This window comes from Natator depressus, chromosome 2 (genome assembly GCF_965152275.1).
Source record: "Natator depressus isolate rNatDep1 chromosome 2, rNatDep2.hap1, whole genome shotgun sequence".
NCBI lineage: Eukaryota > Metazoa > Chordata > Testudines > Cheloniidae > Natator > Natator depressus.
Genome location: NC_134235.1, coordinates 39,476,032 through 39,500,030, shown reverse-complemented (window position 1 = coordinate 39,500,030; position 23,999 = coordinate 39,476,032). Strand labels below are relative to the sequence as shown.

General features: G+C 42.2%; 1 protein-coding gene across 1 annotated transcript in view; it reads right to left on the bottom strand.

Annotated features, from left to right (window-relative positions):
* Nucleotides 1–23,999, bottom strand: part of STK3 (serine/threonine kinase 3) — a 280,423-nt gene that overhangs the window by 123,821 nt on the left and 132,603 nt on the right. Inside the window, exon 9 of the mRNA XM_074944047.1 lies at nt 5,154–5,355. Within this exon, the coding sequence (XP_074800148.1) occupies nt 5,154–5,355 (202 nt within the window). The remainder of the gene's footprint in view (nt 1–5,153; nt 5,356–23,999) is intronic.

Here is a 23,999-nt window from a genome sequence, read left to right as displayed (position 1 = left end):
TATTAGCCAGGATGGGCAGGGATGCAACATCATGTTCTGAGTGTCCCTAGCCTCTGTTCACCAGAAGCTGGGAGTGGATGACTTGATAATTGCCTGTTCTGTTCTTTCCCTCTGAAGCACCTGGCATTGGCCACTGTAGGAAGACAGGACACTGGGCTAGATGAACCATTGGTCTGACCCTGTATGGCCGTTCTTATATAGATTAGAGGGTGGTTCTGGCTACTGACTTCCCTTACTCATTTCCTGACAGAGGAAAGTCCTGTCGTGGGAGGCTGTTGGCGAATTTGTCAAACTTGGCATACTTCAGGAAATCATATTTAGCCAACTGCTTGATAATTAGCTATCCTGAAATGAAGTCTGGAGGACCAGTAGATCTAAGCGTTTACAATCCTTGTCTGTGGGAGTAGATCTGAGATATTGATGCCTGGACCTTTCTGAAGTGGCCAGAAACACCACCAAGCTGGGAACTGGGAGAGAGAACAGGAATTCTGAATTCTTAGCCAGCACATAATAATGCCTCTCCACTCCTTTGGGGGTCAGGGTACAGGTGGCAGGGGTGTGCCACACGGTCCTAGCCAACTCCAGTATGGCCTCTGTGAGGGAGCTTTGAATAGGATGCTATGTTCTTTGGGACAACGCACTTCCTGTAGCAGACATGATACTGGCGAGATGTCACCAAGTGAGGGCATGCTGGCGAACTAAGCTAATTCCCAGGACAGCCAGCAGGAGGTGTCACAGCGGTGAGTCAAACCCTGACACAGCCTCATTGACCAGGTGGGCTATTCTCATTAAGTCCAGAGGCATGGAAGATGTCCATGCACTTGTGTTAGGAGTCCTCAATCTCCTCTGGTGGCATCTGAAGTTCCCCAATGACTCTGCAGAGAAGGTCCGGGAATTGCCGAAGTCATCGGGGGGGAGAGGAGATACTGAGGTCACCACTTCATCAGGCGATGGCAATGGTAACGTGGATGGTTTCAATGGAACTTCCAGAATTGGAGTGTAGTGCTACTACTCCTCTATTGGACCTGGGGGTAAATTTGATTATTCCTTTGAAGAGGAGGCAGGTGGCACCTCCCTGGTGTATGAATAGATTTTGAAGGGGGATGCTAGTCCCAGGGTCCCCAATAGGCCAGTAGCTGATCATAAGGGTCCCCAAGGTATGGGGTACAAGTGTCTCAGAGTCAGGTGAAGTCGCAGTTGATTCCAGGGCTGTGTGGGTTTCCTGGGAAATGAGTAAGGACAGTACAGGAGAAGCAGTTCCTCTGAGAGTTCTGAATCTCTTGAGGAGGAAAAGCCTGACTCAGTTTCCAATGGCAGTACCGCTGGTGCCACTGGAGAGGTCTGAGTTGTGAATGGGAGAGGAAAGGGGGGGCCATAAGCTCCGTCCCATAGGCAGGTTTCTCAGAGGAGATGTGAGTTCCATGGAAAGAGAGGGTCCCGAAGGAGCAGGGGATTCTGGATTCAGGAAAGCAAAAATGTCCTGTGGCGTGGCTATGGATCTAGACCTTCCAGGTGTAAGGGAGACTTTTTCTGTTCAGGCCAGCAAAGATGATGGTATCTGGCAGTGGTCAGTCTTTACCGGTACTAGAGGGACCCAGGTCTTATGAGGAGCTGGGGGTGGTGATACCAACAGAGCACTGTCTGGAGCCAGCGGAGACCCATGTTTCTGTGCTTACTTATCAAGGCCTATGGAACTTAGGACATACTAAGTCCTCATGGACTGAGCTGGTGGATTTGCTTGCAGGCACATCTGATTTCTTTGATGTGAAGTGGACATAGAAGACGACTTAATCCCATGCTTATGAGAATGCTTCCCAACTAGGTCCCGCTGTGGTGTCTGTGGATTCTCTGGCACCAGAGTCAGACTTTGCAGCAGGTGGCTCACTCCTTGCTGATTCAGGCTGATGTACAGGTGGGGTTCTCCAGCCTGGGTCCATTTGGGGTCTCATGGCCATCTCCATGAAATACTTACAGAAGCAAAGTGACAGGCTTCAGAGTAGCAGCCGTGTTAGTCTGTATCCACAAAAAGAAAATGAGTACTTGTGGCACCTTAGCGACTAACACATTTATTTGAGCATAAGCTTTCGTGAGCTACAGCTGACTTCATCGGATGCATGCGATGAAGTGAGCTGTAGCTCATAGAAGCAAAGTGCCTACCCTTCTTAGGTAAGATTGGAGGAAGGGTTGGCAACTACAGCACTGAGCTGCAATGTGAGCTTCTCCCAGGGAATAGAGGTTGCGTTGATAGCTGTTGCGGACCAAGAAGGACCATGGGCAGGAGACGCAGAGTTTGAAGCATGGAGTTCTGGACAAAGTACAGTACCTGGATGGGGTACTGGGTTGTGGGGGGAATTCCCCGTAGCCTAATCTAATTCTAAAAGGTACTAAAACTATTAAAACGATTACATCTATACAAATTATTAAGAACTATTAAAAGAACTATGAACTATTCATAACTGAATTAATATTGTTTTTCAGAATGACATCATAGCTGAGGACCCTAAAGTTTCCAACCATGTGATGAACCATGTGATGGTGAGAAGGAACTGAAGAGGTGATTGACCCACCCTGCCTTTATCACCTCGGACAGAAGCACAAGGCAAGCCAGGGCACATGCATGGACCAATCGACACTACTTTCAAATTCTCTTACTCCAGGCACATGCGTAACCCAAAGTGGAATACAATAGGGACCATCACTCAGAGAAAAGGGCTCCTTGTGCCCTTTCCCTCCCTCACAAATGCACACAGGGGCTGGACACAATTTGACGCCAACTCTGTATATTCCAGTCGTGCCTATTCTCTTTTTCATGTATAATTTCTTTCCCATAAAACCCTTGAACAGCCCCTCATAAAGCCCCATTAGACTTTTATTTCTCACTTTTTTTAATGGAAGTCTGTTGTACATTAATTATGGCATCCTGCAGAAACCTCTGAACATCATTTACATTCTTAAGGCTCCCTCCAGTCCACATTTCTTTCCAAGAGAGTGAAAGTTGCAGAGGATCTGCATTCTTCCCAAACAACACAGCTGACCCTATTCCTAGTAAGAAGCTCCTCTTTGAAAGTAGCTAAGTAAGCTCCTTATTGGCACTGAGCAGTCTCCCAAGTCTTACCTTCCTCTGGATGGGCTGAGGTAGGGGTAAGGGTCACAGACAAAGTGACACAGGAATAACACTGCACTGCAGTTAGCCAGGGCAGGGGACCATGAAGTCCAGAGCTGCTGCTTGTTGGCTAGCGATCCCAAAACAAAGCTGTCACCCAAGGAGAAGAAGAATAATCATATTGTCCCAGAGATTCTATTCCCCCCTTTGCCCTTTAAAAGCTAGTGATCAGAGGTTCAGGAAGAACACAGAAGCCTAAAAAAGACTGTTGAAGAAGAGGAAGCTACCAGTAGAGTTAAGAATCCTTCTTGCCAACTGAAAGGTAGGCTTAGGCCATCACAGCTTGCTACTGGGATTACTTAATAACTAGGATTGCAGTAACTGTTGCAGGCTGCATGTCTCCAACAGTAGAGAAAGGATTTGAGCATGGATTAAGAATTGCAGCACATATGAGATTTATATAAACTCTCATTCCCCTAATAACTCCACAATTCCCAGCACAGATCTTGGGTGGTGTTTTTGGCTTTACACACCACGCTGACCTGTCCTTTTGGCAGGCTGATCATCTGCATGCATGGACTTCTGAGTCTTAAAAGGTTTGGAAGGCCACATATCAATCTTTTCTTGAAAAGAATCCTTACTTTGTAACATTTCTACCCACAAGAATTTACTCAGGATTTTCCTTTGCTCCCTTAAATTTGCTTTTTTTTATTATCTGGTACCTTTACACTTATTACTACTCTGTTCCAAAACATGTTAAATTTAATTAGTTCAGGACTGCTTGCACTAAGCCTCCCTATTATTCTCATAGTTTATAAAGCAAATACTGTTTCATCATCAAAACAAATTAAAACATGTACTAAATGTTTTATGGGGTTAATCATCTTACCGAAACTCATCACTCATCAATAGGACTGTTTATTATCTTACATTTGAAGAGAAAAATAATCTCCAGTCTACTATAGGCTACACCACAAATAAATAAAATGTAATCCTGCCTTGAATTTCAAACCAAGCTTGCATAAGTCACAACAGAAGTTTTTCCAATATACATCCAACTTCACATTTAATATAAAACACTCTACGCTCTTTCAATTGTTCATTTGTTATCTTATCATTCCTTTCAGTTTACCAGACTCTCGCTTTATTTTTTAGACTTAACACAAGGTTTTTGCCCACTATAAATGATTCCTTGCATTCTGCCACAGTAGAATCCAAACCTTAGAAGTGTGGAATTCCACCTGCAAGGTGCTGAGCAACTTCAACTGCTAGCGAAGTCATTTAATATATGTCTGAAGTTACTGGAAGGTAAAAGTGCTCAGCACCTCACAGATTCACGTACTTATGGATGGTTTCGGATACTCTACTCAGGTTGAATTGTATCTTATTAAACAAGTAGTCCCTCTACAGATGTTCTTGTGGAGTGAAGGTGATACACAACATGAGTAAGGGTATCAGAATGTGTCATGAAATCACTGTTTAACAAGTGCAGATTACAAAGATTGTATCATATTTTATAATTTTGCTCTCTTAAAAAAACTACTAATTTTTCAGTTTTTCTACTCTTTTAGGGGCCGGTCCAAAGCCCTTTGAAGTCAACTGGGGAATCTGTCTGTCAATGAAAGATGACAATACTTAAATAAAATAGGCTAATTGGCCCCAATATTTTCTGGATGTACAACATGAAAAAAAAGCTTGCCCCAACCTGTAACTGGATCTGTGCAGATAGACTGCAGCACCCATACAAAGTCCCTTTGTAGTCAATGGGCCCATACACAGGCACAGAGAATTCTTCTGCATGGATCCAATTTGAGGATCAGGATCTTATTAATTAGCTTTGGCTCATAATTACTACATTTCAGTTTAATTTAAAGAAATTCATCCAAACAAACATGGGACATGAGAGAAAAAACAAGATACAGTTTATAAGGACTACATGTTAAAAGCAGAATATACAGGTGTTTAAATATTGATACCATAATGCTGTACACCCTTGTGCAATATGGAAAAATAATTCTTAATCAAAAGAGGAAATAAATAATTAACATACTTTTCATGGTCCCATCTTCTTCTTCTTCTTCTTCATCATCATCGCTATTTATCACCATAGTCCCTAAGTCTGATTCTAACATGGTACTGTTATGTTCAATCATTGTCTGGGCACTTTCACTCATTGTGCTTGTGGCCCTCATTGTGCCAGCACTCTCTGAATTAGTTTTCACCATGGTGTGAGAGTCCAGCTCGTCTTCTTCCTGCAAACAAATATTTATTAAGAATTATTTGCAGCAAAACATTTAAATGAACAAGTCAAAAGTTATTCGTTTAGGTGCCTTATTTTATTAATTTTGCAACTTCCGCTGACTTTTTTTCAATTACCTTTAATTTTTTTAGACCTCTGCCATGTTTAAATTGAGAAACTATAAAATATTGTTGTTTTCAAACAAGTGTCATGTCTACTAAGTTGGCCTTGCAATAGACCTCAAACACGTATGTTGATTATCCTCCCCTAAATTCCAAGTCCAATGTTGTGTATAGTGTGTGACAGGATTAAGTAAAGTTTGAGAGTTAGAGGGTCCTTGAGAACTGTTTAAAGAGTCCACCTCAAAAAAAGAAGGGCCAACTTGGCTTATTTGTATGTATTTTTTAACCGCCTCTCATGATAAAAGGGCAAGAAGAAAACATGTTGATACTTTGTAGAAATATATCTGCTGAGCAGATGCTTCAACACTGTAGAAAAGAACTAATTCCAGCAAGGGCTACAATAGCATTTTCAATCAGTGGCAGTAATGTGCCAGGAATGTAAAACAGGGAACTGATGATAATCCAGTTTATGAATCATAAAATCCATATGGAATACAAATATTTGAAAACACTATTAGGAAATCCTACTCCTTTTCTGAAGTCAGATTTAGAATATGTGAACATCACAGCAATTTAAAGGATAACATGGTGTACTGTGCATTAAGTTCCATTACATTGGTAAAATCTACTATCCAAAGAAAATCTAAGAAGTCAAATATGCTTCTTGTTGATTATTCAGAAAAATACCTGTTAATGCAAAGACTCTAATTTCAAGCATTTCTTTTTAAATGCTAATACTATCCTTTGATTTTCAATCCTCCTTGGGGAAAATATAAATCAGTCAAATATGCCTATTTTGCCTATGTCATAGTGTAACCTAATTTGAGTTCAGGAATAGTCACCACAGAACAATCCCGAATGAGGGAGCCAAATACCATTAATTAGAACTATACAAGTCAACATAAGGGACTGTCCTGTGAACATGTTTTTTCCTGAGAAGAGAAAAATATTATTTGTTAGGCACAGATAATAGGCATGGTGCTGCATATGACAAAGTAAAACAAAGTTAAGTTTTCAAAAAAAGAAATTGTATTTATAAATGGAAGAAGAAAACAAATAATATTCTGCCCACAGAATTACGTTCTGTGTTTGTACAGTGTCTCGCTCAATAGAGTACTGAGCCACATCTTTATGGACCAGTCCCTTTATCCTTTATGATTGCCACCATGTTAACTTTCCTCCCAGCTATGACAGCAGAATATAGGCAATCGTGTTACATTCTAATGCTTATCTAGTAAAAGGCTAGCATGGGCTGACAGAGAGAGTTTTTGTTAGCAATCCTATCACCCTGTCATCTGAAGATGAACTACTCTAAAGTAAGCAAATCTCCAGTTTCAGAAGTTCATCTCATTCCAATTCTGAGCCTCCTGCTAACATTGCAATGTGTTGCAGCCATAGTACTAACCCATATAATTGTGTTTTAGACATAAATTCTAGTGTAAATGTCAAGAAAACAAATATTTCTTGAGGACAAAAAAAATTCTAAAACTTTGTTTTTTAAACAAAAGTACTTCACTTGTTTTCTTTTTAAAAATTTTCTTAACTGTAACCTACATTCCATAATAGCATCTTTATTCCTCTGCCTTCAACAATTTGGGGTATTCCCAAATATACGGAAAATTTACAGCAACAACATTAGACAGAGCGTGCCAGTATACAGATAAGAATATTTTAATAGTGTTCCTCCTGGTGGTAAAAATAAGAAGCTAAAGTTAACTCCCACTGAAATAATTTTGTCTACAGGTTACCTAAAGATTTTTTCCTTCTCAACTAAGCCCTGGTCTACACTATGGGGTTAGGTTGAATTTAGCCGCATAAGGTGGCCTTTAAAGTGAATGCGTCTACACAACCAACCCCGTTCTGTCGACCTAAAGGGCTCTTAAAATCGACTTCTGTACTCCTCCCCGGTGAGGGGAGTAGCGCTAAAATCGACCTTGCTGGGTCAAATTTGGGGTAGTACAGACACAATTCGAAGGTATTGGCCGCCGGGTGCTGTCCCAGAGTGCTCCAATGTGACCACTCTGGACAGCACTTTGAACTCCGATGCACTAGCCAAGTACACAGGAAAAGCCCTGGGAAATTTTGAATTTCATTTCCTGTTTGGTCAGTGTGGCAAGCTCAGCAGCACAGGTAACCATGCAGTCCCCCCAGAATCACAAACGAGCTCCAGCATGGACCGAAAGGGAGACACTGGATCTGGTTGCTGAGAAGAATCTGTGCAGGCCAAACTCTGATCAAAAAGAAGAAATGCTAATATATATACCAAAATCGCACAGGGCATGGTGGAGAGAGGCTACAACAGGGACACACAGCAGTGCCACGTGAAAGTTAAGGAGCTCAGGCAAGCCTACCAAAAGACAAAGGAGGCAAACGGTCACTCCGGATCAGAGCCCCATATATGCCACTTCTATGATCAGCTGCATGGCATTCTAGGGGGGACCCTACCACTACCCCACCACTGTACATGGACACCTGCAAGGGGGAAGTCTCACGCAACAGGGAGCAGGATTTTGTGGAGGAGGAGGAGAATGTGCTGGAGGCAAGCGGTTAATCCATTCTCCCCGGCAGCCAGGACCTTTTCATCACCCTGGAGCCAATACCCTCCCAAAGCGGGATCCCCGACCCTGAAGCCGGAGAAGGCAGCTCTGGTGAGTGCACATTTGTAACTACAGTACAGGGTTTAAAAGCAATAGTGTTTAATGTTTGATTGGCCCTGAAGAATTGGGATGCATTTGCGGCCAGTACAGCTACTGGAAAAGTCTGTTAACATGTGATCAATGGCTCCATGTCTAGTTGGCAGCCGGTGTCAAGTGGAGTGCCCCAGAGGTTGGTCCTGGGGCCGGTTTTGTTCAATATCTTCATTAATGATCTGGAGGATGGTGTGGATTGCACTCTCAGCAAATTTGTGGATGATACTAAACTAGGAGTGGTAGATATGCTGGAGGGCAGGGATAGGATACAGAGGGACCTAGACAAATTGGAGGATTGGGCCAAAAGAAATCTGATGAGGTTCAATAAGGATAAGTGCAGGGTCCTGCACTTAGGACGGAAGAACCCAATGCACCGCTACAGACTAGGGACCGAATGGCTAGGCAGCAGTTCTGCGGAAAAGGACCTAGGGGTGACAGTGGACGAGAAGCTGGATATGAGTCAGCAGTGTGCCCTTGTTGCCAAGAAGGCCAATGGCATTTTGGGATGTATAAGTAGGGGCATAGCCAGCAGATCGAGGGACGTGATCGTCCCCCTCTATTCGACATTGGTGAGGCCTCATCTGGAGTACTGTGTCCAGTTTTGGGCCCCACACTACAAGAAGGATGTGGAGAAATTGGAGAGAGTCCAGCGAAGGGCAACAAAAATGATTAGGGGTCTGAAACACATGACTTATGAGGAGAGGCTGAGGGAACTGGGATTGTTTAGTCTGCAGAAGAGAAGAATGAGGGGGGATTTGATAGCTGCTTTCAACTACCTGAGAGGTGGTTCCAGAGAGGATGGTTCTAGACTATTCTCAGTGGTAGAAGATGACAGGACAAGGAGTAATGGTCTCAAGTTGCAGTGGGGGAGGTTTAGGTTGGATATTAGGAAAAACTTTTTCACTAGGAGGGTGGTGAAACACTGGAATGCGTTACCTAGGGAGGTGGTAGAATCTCCTTCCTTAGAAGTTTTTAAGGTCAGGCTTGACAAAGCCCTGGCTGGGATGATTTAATTGGGGATTGGTCCTGCTTTGAGCAGGGGGTTGGACTAGATGACCTCCTGAGGTCCCTTCCAACCCTGATATTCTATGATTCTATGATTCTATGTCTGGGGATGGAGCCCTCCTGGAGGTACTCTGAAAGCCTTTGCAGAAGGTTTCTGGGGAGGACTGCCTTATTTCGTCCTCCACGGTAGGACACTTTACGACGCCAAGCCAGTAGCAAGTAGTCTGGAATCATTGCAGCACAAAGCATGGCAGCGAATGGTCCTGGGTTTTGGTCGCATTCAAGCAACATTCGGTCTTTATCTTTCTGTGTTAGCCTCAGGAGAATGATATCATTCATGGTCACCTGGTTGAAATAGGGGAATTTTTGTAAGAGAACAATAAAAAGACGCCATTCATGCTGGGTTGTTTGTGCTTGGCTAACACGTTTTCTGAGCTTATGCAGTCCTCCCGCACTGATAGGGCACAGCTTAATGCATGGAGGCATTCAGTGGCAGAGGCCAGGAAAGCATTAAGTGAGTGTGAAAAGAAGAGGCAGGAGGCGATGTTGAGGCTAATGGGGGAGCAAACGGACACAATGAAGTGTCTGTTGGAGCCGCAGAAAAGCCAACAAGAGCACAGTCCCCCACTGCATCCATTGTATAATCACCTGCCCTCCTCCCCAAGTTCCATATCCTCCTCACCCAGATGCCCAAGAATGCGGGGGTGGGGGAGAGGCTCCGGGAACCCAGCCACTCCACTCCAGAGGACGGCCCAAGCAACAGAAGGCTGTCATTCAAACAGTGTGGATTTGTAGTGTGGCTACAATAAGCAGTGTGGCCTTGTCCTTCCTTCCTCCCGCACCCCACCCCACCCAGGCTACCTTGCCAGTTATCTCACTTTTTTTCTTAAATTAATAAAGAAAGAATGCATTGTTTCAAAACAATAGTTACTTTATTTCCTTTGCCAGCTGTGATCGAAGGGGGGAGGGTGCTTGGTTTACAGGGAATTAAAATCAACAAAGGGGGCGGGTTTGCAGCAAGGAGAAACACACACAACTGTCACACCACAGCCTGGACAGTCATGAAACTGGTTTTCAAAGCCTCTCTGATGCACAGCATGCTTAGCTGTGCTCTTCTAATTGCCCTGGTGTCTGGCTGCTCAAAATCGGCCACCAAGCGATTTGCCTCAACCTCCCCTCCTGCCATAAACGTCTCCCCCTTACTCTCACAGATATTATGGAGCACACAGCAAGCAGCAATAACAATAGGAATGTTGGTTGCGCTGAGGTCTAAACTAGTCAGCAAACAGCACCAGCGATCTTTTAAACATCCAAAGGTATATTCTACCACCATTCTGCACTTGCTCAGCCTATAGTTGAACTGCTCCTTACTACTGTCCAGGCTGCCTATGTACGGCTTCATGGGCTATGAGAGCAAGGGGTAGGCTGGGTCCCCAAGGATAACTATTGGCATTTCAACATCCCCAACAGTTATTTTCTGGTCTGGGAAGTAAGTCCCTTCTTGCAACTGCTCGAACAGCCTGGAGTTCCTAAAGATGCGAGCGTCATGCACCTTTTCCGGCCATCCTACGTTGATGTCAGTGAAACGTCCAATGTGATCCACCAGTGATTGCAGCACCATTGAGAAGTACCCCTTGCAGTTTATATACTGGTTGGCAAGGTGGTCCGGTGCCAAGATAGGGATATGCGTTCTGTCTATCGCCCCACCACAGTTAGGGAACCCCATTGCAGCAAAGCCATCCACTATGACCTGCACATTTCCCATAGTCACTACCCTTGATAGCAGAACATCAGTGATTGCACTGGCTACTTGGACCACAGCAGTCCCCACAGTAGACTTGCCCACTCCAAATTGATCCAGTAGCAGTCAGTCGTTGCAAGCTTCCAGAGGGCTATCACCACTCGCTTCTCAACTGTCAGGGCAGCTCTTATCTTCGTATTCCTGCACTTCAGGGCAGGAGAAAGCAACTCAAAGTTCAAGGAAAGTGGCCTTGGCATGCGAAAGTTTCGCAGCCACTGTGAATCATCCCATACCTGCAACACTATGCGGTCCCACCAGTCTGTGCTTGTTTCCCAGGCCCCGAATCGGCGTTTCACTGTATCAACCAGCCCCACTGCCACCATAATGTCCCAATTGCCACAGCCTGTGCTTTCAGGAATGTCTGTGTCCATGTCCGCATCACAATCGTCCTCGTGCTGGCGTCTCTTAGCCTGGTTCTGCACGTACTCCAAGATAATGCGCGAGGTGTTTACAATGCTCACAACAGCAACAGTGAGCTGAGCGGGCTCCATGCTTGCTGTGGTATGGCGTCTGCACAGGTAACCCAGGAAAAAAGGTGCAAAACGATTGTCTGCCATTCCTTTCACAGAGGGAGGGGAGACTGACGACATGTACCCAAAACCACCCTCGACAATGTTTTTGCCCCATCAGGCATTGGGAGCTTAACCCAGAATTCCAACAGGCAGTGGAGACTGCGGAAACTGTGGGATAGCTACCCACAGTGCACTGCTCCATAAGTCGATGGTAGCCATGGTATTGAGGACACACTCAACCGACTTAATGCGCTTAGTGTGGACATACACAATTGACTGTATAAAATCGACCCAATTTCGTAGTGTAGACATACCCTAAGTTACTTAGAATGTATGCTCTTTGGGTCAGGAACTGTCTTTTTGTTCTGTGTTTGTACAGCGCCTAGCACAATGGGGTGCTGCTTCTTGATGGGTCCTTAGACATTATTGCAATACATATAAAGAAGGAAAAAGAAAAGCTTATCTATGTAGAACGTAAATAAATTAACTACATTGTTCATTAAGGTAATGTACATTCTGGGTGAGCCCAAAGTAGCCAAATTCACTATTCCCTCTTCACTCTTTTTGATCCAAATTTACACTATGAGTGTGGATGTAGTGCTATTTATTCTTGTAAATGTTGCAAACAAGATTTTCCTCTCGTATCCAGATTAGCCTCTGCAGTTAAGGTGAGGCTTATTAATTTCCCAGAGCAATATTAATAGCAGTACCTAATATTTGAACCTTTAAACCTACTATAACTGGAAACAGTCTAATCAGTGTAAAACATCCAAACATATATATACATATATTAATCATGTTTATTATGACAGTGCCTAAGGACCAATGAAAAATGGGGTCCCTCTGTGCAAGGCTGTATAAACACAGAGTAACAGACTGTCCCTGCCCTGAAGAGCTTACAGTCTAAGCAGACAAGACAGACACAGGGTGGGAGAAGAAGTATAACTCACATGCAGAGGGAATGATGTGATGGCAGCAAATGTCATCTTGGTTCTACAGTATATTTATTTGATGGATTTAGTTAGGAGTTGATAAGCTAAATGGAAAGAAAAATGAATGGAGATGAGACACCGAAAGGAAGGGGGAGTGAAGGGAACAGAGTAGAGAAGAGGTTAAGAGGTCCAGGAGTGGTGAAGCTCTGGTGAACAGATTGTGAGGGAAGGAGATGGTTGGAAAAAACAGCCAATCAGCACGTGGCGGAGAAAGTCCTGTCAAAACCATAGGAAGTTCCCTGAATGTCCAAAGGGCCCCAGCTTTGGCTGCTTCTGCAGCTGCTCTTACTGGCTGAAGAATCTGTTTTAAACTTTGTTTAAAACTTTATTTTAACATTTTTAATTTAAAAAATTATTATGCTGGAACAACTGGGTAACATCAACAATAAGCCTGGCAACAGGAAATAAAGTCATTAATTTCCATGTCACCAGTTCAAATGGGAAATAGTGACTGAAAGTCATTACCATCTTACAGAGGTTTACCAGGTGGTTGCTACCTAATACCTAGCACAGCATAAAAGCCTCACTACCACTAATTGTCAGTCTCTGAAGGAACCAAGGATTGAATGACCAAGAAGATTTAACAACCATTTTGGCCTGAAAAGCGCTTTCTCCAAGTCAGAGTTGATGCAGGGTTCTCCAGGACAGTGGTATGAAATTTCTACTGCTGCTGCCCGTAGTGTTTAAAAAAACCTATTCTGAGGATTAAACCAGGTCACCAGTTTCCAGGGTTGTCATTCCAGCCGTTTTCACAGATATTGGAGATGTAAGTAATAGCTTAGTAGACCTAAGGTGCTCTGAATAAGCCACTTAAAGCTACTGGATGTTTTTATAAAGTTATATCAGTACATGTTTACACAACAGATGGAAATAATTTCTGAGTATTGGTTACAATATATAATTAACTCTTCATGAACATTTCGGGGGAACTTTGGCTCTACTATTTAAAAATATGAAGTGACAAAATATGACAAATTTAAAATAGCAAGGATGGTAAGTGTTAAGGATGACACTTCATCCTCAGACCTTCCCTCATGAACAGATAACAATAGAGAAAGGATGGAGTAAAATAACAGTTGACTAAGGAATAGCAGATTACTACTTTTTTATAGATGAATGTAATCGACTCTTAAGTTTGTATTTGGTTGTATTTGGGGTATATCAGAAATACCAACATAATTATATGTGAGAAAAGGATATCTAACTTATTCTGGTATGATATAGCACTGTCAATTGTAGAAACTGGGTTTAACTGCAGACTTTTTCAATATCCTGTGGCACTACATGGCTGTCATTTTGGATCCTCATCTCTCTACCAAAGCTTAGATAAGGATTTTATAACCAAAATAAAGCTTTTACGCATGAAAGATGGCCACAGGGACCTGCTTATCAGGACAGGGAACCCAAAGTGACAACAATGAAAAGCATGTGCAAGACTTCACAAACTACACAGTTGCAGAAAAGATTTTACACGGCTCTGCAAATCCTTGCAAAATGTTAAAACATTCTCAAAGAGGAGATAATGTTGTAACTCATACAGTATGCAAGATCAAGTATGACTGAGTTTAAGAATTATAGAATTAATTAGAGCTTCCCTTTTTACAAATTTTGCAAACAGACAACAGAAAGTCAAGGGATTAAGATTGCTATTGACTTGTAGAAATGCAATAAAACAAACAGTTTGCCTCTAAAATTCCTTAAGTATACACTTTGTATATTAAAATAAAAAACACTAGATGGCACCAAAGACAGCTAACTAGACTTCAGTACATTAAGTGAAGATTTACATGCTGACAAAATTTAATATCCTATAAAATAATTTCATTTACTATTAACACCTCATCATCACCTTGGAAAAATGTGGTTGTAGACTCAGCTATCTTTTGGAAAAAGCACTGTAGTAGCTTCATAAACACATAATATACTTTGGGAAAGTATGACGATCTGAAAAAGTTCCATAACATCTATAAAGCCTGATTCAGCAGACCACTTAACCATGTGCTTAATTTTAAGCACAGGCTTAAATCTACTCCTAAACAGTCAAAAGAGGAAGTTACCTTGTGGTAATTGAAGGTTCTTCAAGATGTGTGGTTCCTATCTGCAGTCCACATTGTGAGTGTGTGAATGCCCTCCATGTGCCTGGAGTCAGAGAATACTTGCAAGTAGTGTCTGTTGGTCCACGTGTGCGCCCTTGCCTTCTTCATACTTCCAACTGAAGGCATAAAGGGACAGAGCTGACCGACCATCTCTCCAGTTCCCTCTCTATCCCAAATCCAGTAAAGAGCTGAAGCAGAGGGGGAGGAGGGTGGGTCGTGGAATACACACAGAGACCACAAAAGAACCTCCAGTTCCCACAAGGTAAGTAACTTCCTCTTGTTTGAGTGCTGGTACCTATGTGTATTCCACTGTTGGTGACTGAGAAGCAGTACTCAAGTAGGAGCAGGACGTGAGGATGCAGATGGCAGAACCGTTTGGAGAACCGCTGTCCCACAGGATGCGTCAGCAGATGAATTCTGCACTAGAGCATAATGTCTCATGAACACGTGGCTGGAACTCCACTTAGTGGCTCTGCTAATATCCAGTAAAGGTACTTCCTGAAGCCATACAACTCTTGCAAAATGAGCCCTCTCCCTAGATGCAATAACTGGCAACAAAGCAGGATACAAACCAAGATCCACCTAGAGATCTTCTCAGAGGATACAGCTTGACTTTGGACTCATTCTGTTATACTGAAAAACAATCTAGGTGATTTTTAATTGGTTTTGTCCTTTGCAGGTAAAAGGAGAGAGCTCATTGTATATCGAGAGAGTGAAATATCTTCTTCTGATGCATGCAGTTTCAGAAAAAATGCAAGTAAGTGGATTGACCGCTTTATGAGAAATGCCGAAACTACTTTGGGGTGAATTTCAGATGTAGTCGTACAGATTTTGTCCATATGGAATTTAATGTATGGTGGATCTGCCATTAATGCTCCCAGCTCACCCACTATTTTGGTTTAAGTGATGGCCACAAGGAATACAACTTTCATTCATAAGTGAGACATGGAACATGTAACTAATGATTCAAAGGGAGGCTTAGTGAGTGCCAAAAGTGCAAGATTTAAGTCCCAATGATCAGTAGTTTCCTTACTGGTGGGAACATTCTGATTAGGCCTTTTAAGAATCTGCTAGTAAATGGGTGAGTAAAAACTGGTGGATGGCATGCACAGATTGCTGCCAAGTGGACTTATATAGAACTGAGGGAAAGCCCAGCTGTTGAAAGAAAATAGTCCAAAATGAGGGTAGTATCTGCTGACTCAGGAGATACATGTTTTTGCTGTGCCCAGATGAAACAACGCTTCCACTTTGCTGAGTAGCATTTTTTACTGGAGTCAGCTCTGCTATTATTAAGGATGGTTTGTATGGCTTCAGAGCAGAAACGTTCTAATGTTGATGCCCAATCAAAAAACAGGCCATGAGATGAAGCACTTCAGGTTTAGGATTGTCATAAATATAAAGGGAAGGGTAACCACCTTTCTGTATACAGTGCTATAAAATCCCTCCTGGCCAGAGGCAACATCCTGTTACCTGTAAAGGGTTAAGAAGCTCAGCTAGCCTGGCTGGCACTTGACCCAAAGGACCAATAAGGGAACAAGATACTTTCAAATCTTGGGGGCGGGGGAAAGGGTTTTGTTTGTGCTCTTTGTTTACGTGTTTGTTCTCTCTTGGGACTGAGAGAGGCCAGACAGAAATCCATCTTCTCCAACACTTCCTAATCCAAGTCTCCAATATTGCAACCAGTATAGGTAAACCAGGCAAGGCAGATTAGTTTATCTTTCTCCTCCATAGCTCTCTTGTGGGCAGCTTCCTCTGCCTCCACCCTGACTTTTTTTTGCCTCCACCTCCAATTGCCTTAAGGCCATCTATCTATCATGCTCTTTTTGTTTCTCTTCAGCTTCGAATCTGGCCAGCTCTAGTATATTAGCTGCTTCACTGGTAGTCATTTTCCTGCTTTCTTGTGCTTAACTCTAGCTATACACGAGAGTTAGGGGGAAAAAAAAAAAAACTTGTGAATTTCCCTGCAGGAGGTTAACTGCCCTCCCTTTAGGTAGAGAAAACTACAGCTCAAAAAAGAAAAATCCCTTTGTAAAAAAACTAACACCTCTGTCTCCAGGAAATAGACAGAAAACTCTCTAGCTGCTCTCAGCTTAAAAAAAACTCTCTTCCAGTCTCTGCTTTTGGTTCAAAATGATCTCTGGTTCAAAATGATCCCACCGCTCTGCCACCATGTCAGGGTTCCTTCCCCACTCTGAACTCTAGGGTACAGATGTGGGGACCCGCATGAAAGACCCCCTAAGCTTATTCTTACCAGCTTAGGTTAAAAACTTCCCCAAGGAACAAACTTTGCCTTGTCCTTGAACAGTATGCTGCCACCACCAAGCGTTTTAAACAAAGAACAGGGAAAGAGACCACTTGGAGATGTCTTCCCCCAAAATATCCCCCCGGGCCCTACACCCCCTTTCCTGGGGAAGGCTTGATAATAATCCTCACCAATTTGTACAGGTGAACACAGACCCAAACCCTTGGATCTTAAGAACAATGAAAAATCAATCAGGTTCTTAAAAGAAGAATTTTAATTAAAGAAAAAGTAAAAGAATCACCTGTGTAAAATCAGGATGGAAAATACTTTACAGGGTATTCGGATTCAAAACACAGAGGATCACCCTCTGGGCAAAACCTTAAAGTTACAGGAAACAGGAATAAACCTCCCTCTTAACACAGGGAAAATTCACATAAAACAAAAGATAAACTAATCTGCCTTGCCTGGCTTACATATACTGGTTACAATATTGGAGACTTGGATTAGGATGGGTTGGAGAAGATGGATTTCTGTCTGGCCTCTCTCAGTCCCACGAGAGAACAAACACGTAAACAAAGAGCACAAACAACCCCCCGCGCCCGCGCAAGATTTGAAAGTATCTTGTTCAATTATTGGTCCTTTGGGTCAGGTGCCAGCCAGCTTAGCTGAGCTTCTTAACCCTTTACAGGTAACAGGATGTTGCCTCTGGCCAGGAGGGACTTTATAGCACTGTATACAGAAAGGTGGTTACCCTTCCCTTTATATTTATGACAAGGATGCTTGATGCTTTTCTCCTGGGTATTTTCTAGGCTGGAGTTTCCTCGCCTCACAGGTATGGCTAGCCGTGACATGTGCCTTTCTGAGATAGTGCAAATAGCACCGGTGGTCATTGCTGACCAAGAAGAAAAGGGGGTAAGAGACAGTTTTGAAGGCTGGAGACCTGGGCACAGTCCAATACCCATAACGGTGAATGGGGGGGTATCCCCAAGGTGGGGGAATCTATCTAATTGGAAAACTCTGCTGAAAGGCAACCATAAAGAACTATATACAAACGGCTCTAAGGCAAACTTTGAAATATTTACAGATTAGAGACATCAAAGGAAAGGTCCAGATACTGGAGGTTCTGATCCAGGCCATGCAGTGGCAAAAAGGAAATGGAGAGGCATTTGGGCCACTCCAGCCCTTTATGCCTTCTGTTGGAAGCACAAGGAAGGCAAAGGCACATACGTGGACCAACAGACACTGCTTGCAAGAAACCTCCAAGTCTAGGAGCATGGAGCACATGTGCACACCCACAGTGGAATACACGTAGAAACCAGCACTCGAAGAACACCACATATATTATCCACAATCTCTATGCAGTTTTTAACTCCATGTGCACATGGTCTTGATTATATACGTACAGCAATGACCATCTGCCCAAACTTAACACTATATGTAAACTACCCCATATATCAAACTGACCCATGACATAACCCAACAGCTTAGGACATGAAGTATGTACATGTACACTATACCCCACAGATGGCTGCATTTCAGTGGTCGGTGATGTGATCTTACAGCATGACATGAAGGGGAAATGAGTCCAGGAGAGCTGGCTGTACTTTAAAGAATCCTTATTGAGGTTGCAGGAACAAACCATCCCCATGTGTAGAAAGAATAGTAAATATGGCAGGCGACCAGCTTGGCTTAACAGTGAAATCCTTGTTGATCTTAAACATAAAAAAGAAGCTTACAAGAAGTGCAAGATTGGACAAATGACCAGGGGGGAGTATAAAAATATTGCTCGGGCATGCAAGAGCTAAATCAGGAAGGCAAAATCACACTTGGAGTTGCAGCTAGCAAGGGACGTTAAGAGTAACAAGAAGGGTTTCTTCAGGTATGTTAACAACAAGATGATGATCAAGGAAAGTGTTGGCCCTTTACTGAATGAGGGAGGCAACCTAATGACAGAGCATGTGCAAAAAGCTAATGTACTCAATACTTTTTTTGCCTCTGTCTTCACAAACAAGGTCAGCTCCCAGACTACTGAACTGGGCAGCACAGTATGGGGAGGAGGTGACCAGCCCTCAGTGAAGAAAGAAGTGGTTCAGGATGATTTAGAAAAGCTAGACAAGCACAAGTCCATGGGGCCGGATGCGCTGCATCCAAGAGCGCTAAAGGAGTTGGCTGATGTGATTGCAGAGCCATTGGCCATTATCTTTGAAAACTCATGACAATCGGGGGAGGTCCCGGATGACTGGAAAAAGGCTAATGTAATGCCCATCTTTAAAAAAGGGAAGAAGGAGGATCCGGGGAACTACAGGTCAGTCAGCCTCACCTCAGTCCCTGGAAAAATCATGGAGCAGGTCCTCAAGGAATCAATTCTGAAGCACTTACATGAGAGGAAAGTGATCAGGAACAGTCAGCATGGATTCACCCAGGGCAAGTCATGCCTGACTAACCTAATTGCCTTCTATGACGAGATAACTGGCTCTGTGGATGAGGGGAAAGCAGTGGACATGTTATTCCTTGACTTTAGCAAAGCTTTTGATATGGTCTCCCACGGTATTCTTGCCAGCAAGTTAAAGAAGTATGGGCTGGATGAATGGACTATAAGGTGGATAGAAAGCTGGCTAGATCGTCAAGCTCAATGAATAGTGATCAATGGCTCCATGTCTAGTTGGCAGCTGGTATCAAGCAGAATGCTCCAAGGGTCGGTCCTGGGGCTGGTTTTGTTCAATATCTTCATTAATGATCTGGAGGATGGCTTGGATTGCACCCTCGGCAAGTTTGCAGATGACACTAAACTGGGAGGAGTGGTAGATACACTGGAAGGTAGGGATAGGATACAGAGGAATCTACACAAATTAGAGGATTGGGCCAAAAGAAATCTGATGAGGTTCAACAAAGAAAAGTGCAGAGTCCTGCACTTAGGACGGAAGAATCCCATGCACTTCTACAGACTAGAGACCGAGTGGCTAGGCATCAGTTCTGCAGAAAAGGACCTAGGGGTTACAGTGGACGAGAAGCTGGATATGAGTCAACACTCTGCCCTTTTTGCCAAGAAAGCTAACGACATTTTGGGCTGTATAAGTAGGAGCATTGCCAGCAGATCAAGGGACAGGATCATTCCCCTCTATTCGGCATTGGTGAGGCCTCATCTGGAGTATGGTGTCCAGTTTTGGGCCCCACACTACAAGAAGGATGTGGAAAAACTGGAAAGAGTCCAGCGAAGGGCAACAAAAATGATTAGGGGGCTGGAGCACTTGATTTATGGAGGGGAGGCTGAGGGAACTGGTCTGCAGAAGAGAAGAATGAGGGGGGATTTGATAGCTGCTTTCAACTACCTGAAAGGGGGTTCCAAAGAGGATGGCTCTAGACTGTTCTCAGAGGTACCAGATGACAGAATGAGGAGTAATGGTCTCAAGTTGCAGTGGGGGAGGTTTAGGTTGGATATTAGGAAAAACTTTTTCACTAGGAGGGTGGTGAAGTACTGGAATGGGTTACCTAGGGAGGTGGTGGAATCTCCTTCCTTAGAGGTTTTTAAGGTAAGGCTTGACAAAGCCCTGGCTGGGATGATCTAGTTGGGGATTGGTCCTGCTTTGAGCAGGGAGTTAGACTAGATGACCTCCTGAGGTCCTTTCCAACCCTGATATTCTATGATTTTATGATCTTTATTAAAGCTGTCAATTAATCACAGTTAAATCAAGTGATCAACTCAAAACGAAAATTAACTCGATTTAAAAAATTAATCACAATTAATCACAGTTTTAATCGCACTGTTAAACAATAAAAATACCAATTTAAATTTATTATAAATATTTTTTGATATTTTTCTACATTTTCCAATATATTGATTTCAATTACAACACAGAATACAAAGTGTACGGAGCTCAATTTATATTACTATTTTTATTACAAATATTTGCACTGTAAAAAAGATAAACAGTATTTTTCAGTTTACCTTATAGAAGTACAGTACAGACCCGTTTATGTGTGGATGTCGGCAGTCAAGCCGTCACAACCGTGTGTTAACGGACCGCGGGTTAAGAGGGCCATGCTGAAAAAAGTGTCTATGATTCACTTAGAAAAAAACGCCATTATTTTCTGCTCTTTCTGGCTCGCATTTTTTTTCTTTCTTATGAAGTCTGTCGTTCGCTGCAGATGAAATGCATTCATCGGCTGATCGGCTTTCTCCAGAAATCCATACTTGCGCTACACCATGACGCTTTTTAAAACGACTTATAAACCCCTTGCTGACTTGGAATTATTCATCCCCCGTTAAATTTCCAAATTTTGTCGCTTGGGCTTGAAGAATTGGCCCACTTAGGGGCATTCCTTTCAGCCTTTCCTGAGCAAACTACGTGCGCATGGCTTTGTCTGTTGTGGGTTTTGCTGAAAAGCGCACATGTTTTCGCTTAAGCCCCGCAGCAGAATCGATATTTTGTACAAAGCCATTCAGTTTAGATTAGTTTTTTCGCCATCCTCGGAGAGTAGATTCGGCAATCCCAATATCTTTTGAAACTTTGGCCTGGGTTTCTCTGCTATTTACTTGATCTATTGCAGCTAGCTTTTCTTCTACAGTGTAGGAACACTGCCGCTTGCCCTCTGCCATTATATTAGGCCTACAGTTAAAATTTTCTTATGTAGTATATATAATTACTATATAACTACTATATATCTCTCTTGTGTGACAATGACTAAGCGTGCGTGATACGTCTTTACCAATATAGGTAAAGACGTACAACACGTTTCCACTCCGCACTTCCTGTCGATTTCTATGTCAGTGAGTTAGTGAGCAAATCTGTAGCACTACATAGCAAGTTCCTGTACCGCGTGTTAACGAGTCTCGCATGTTAAATAGGTAGCACTGGGAGGCATGGCGCTACCGCACGTTAAGCAGATTCGCGCATAAACGGGTCTGTACTATACTTAGTACAATCTATTATCATGAATGTGTAACTAACAAATGTAGAATTTTTTTACATAACTGCACTCAAAAGCAAAACAATGTAAAACTTTAGAGCCTACAAGTCCACTCAGTCCTACTTTTTGTTCATCCAATCGCGAAGACAAACAAGTGTGTTTACATTTACAGGAGGTAATGTTGCCCGCTTCTTATTTACAATGTCACCTGAAAGTGAAAACAGGCATTCACATGGCACTGTTGCAGCCGGCATTGCAAGGTATTTAAGTGCCAGAAATGCTAAACATTCATATCCAAAAATATTTAAATAAATGGTATTCTATTATTAACAGTGCAATTAAAACTGTGATAATCGTGATTTTTTTTAATCTCACAATTAATCATTATTAATTTTTTTAATCGTTTGACAGCCCTAATCTTTATATTTTTCTTATCTACCTCACAGGAGTGGTAGTGAGGCTTAATTAGTTTGCACAGTAAAATGTTATGAAAATCAGATGAAAGATGAAAGCATTATTATGTATCTACCATGCAAAGCTGAACTATATTATTCCTCTTTTCCAGCAGTCTATATGCACTTTTCAATGTATGTGGTATATATAAAAACTTCCAGCACATAATCAATATTGCCTTGCTGTGCATATTAAGTGCTATAAAAATGCATTATTAACTAAAAGACAAACTGCAATTTACTTTTACTTTTTAAAACATGCCATAAAAAAAGGAACAATTACAGCAATTATTTCCTAAATTTCAAATTCTGACACCATTTTCTAAGCATTAATATAACAGCACAAAAGGAAATTTAATTGTAAGGATTAATTAGCATAAAGGGAGGCATACTGTATTGGTATGGCAATGGCTGACTGTTGTTATCAGTCAGTTACAAAAGTAAAATTAGTTTGAATTAGTCCTCTAAAATAGTTTAAAGAAAAGGAGTACTTGTGGCACCTTAGAGACTAACAAATTTATTTGAGCATAAACTTTCGTGAGCTACAGCTCACTTCATCGGATGCATTCAGCGGCACTGAATGCATCCGATGAAGTGAGCTGTAGCTCACGAAAGTTTATGCTCAAATAAATTTGTTAGTCTCTAAGGTGCCACAAGTACTCCTTTTCTTTTTGCGAATACAGACTAACACGGCTGCTAGTCTGAAACCTAAAATAGTTTAAACATTCTTCAAATAATGGAGACATTTAAATGTAACAGAAAACATATACTCAGAGTCGATTATTAGTTCATTTCTTTAAAGATCCTTTGAAATAAATATTTAGACATGTTCTTTGTGAGCTGCCAGGCAACGAATTACTTTACATTCCCATAATACAGCTGCCCGACCTCAGAATCAAATTCACATCACACTTCAAAAAATGCACAAGAGAAGAGATTGGTCATGTTTAGTAATGCTTAAACTAACATTTAAACTTTGATATTGCGATTAACCTTCTGTAAAGTACTCAGCTTGCAATTTTTGCTTAATTAAAAAAATCTGTACAATTACCTCAGCACCTATCAAAACATGTCAGTTTGTCAGAATGCATTTCCATCACACAAGCAGTTCCTGTAACATGCACAAAATCAATTCACAGTGCACTACTCCCAATCATATTCTGTAATTCAAACAAGGCAAGAAAAGCTAGTTGTTAATAACAGCCATCCAGGCTACAGGTGTGCAGTGTCAGGTTTTTGAAAAGCATATATATCAAAATGTTTACTATAAATTGTGTCCCCATCACAAGATGCTTACAGCAGGTGGACAAAATGTGACTCTTCCACACCTGAGGAAAACAGAATGGTACAGGTTCTGAAAATGAAAAGTGTACTTGTGCAATCTTTGTACTTAATCCATTTAGTTCTAAAAAATCCTTTTCCTTATATACATGAAATGTATACAGAGAACAAGCATAAACTAAATGTGTACTACTGTACCTATAGCTATGTTTCTACACTGAGGACATGAATTAAAATTTCTTGATGTTATAGCAAAAGATACCATGTCATACCACAAACTGGTTATTTTAGTCAATTATGTTATTCATACAGTACCACGGGTGTATACAGCACTGCTGAAAGGAAAAATACACCATACAAATGGAGTCAACCTGCTCCATCTACTATACTATATGACGTTATCTTCCCTATATTATTGGGAAGATGTGCTACGCACTAGTTGGTTATCACTTTCCAACCTAAGAGTGGCTGCATTTCAGTGGTACTGTTACATATGTAATCGGACTATGCACATGTATATAAACTATACCTAGAGATCATGAAGTGCAGGTGCCTT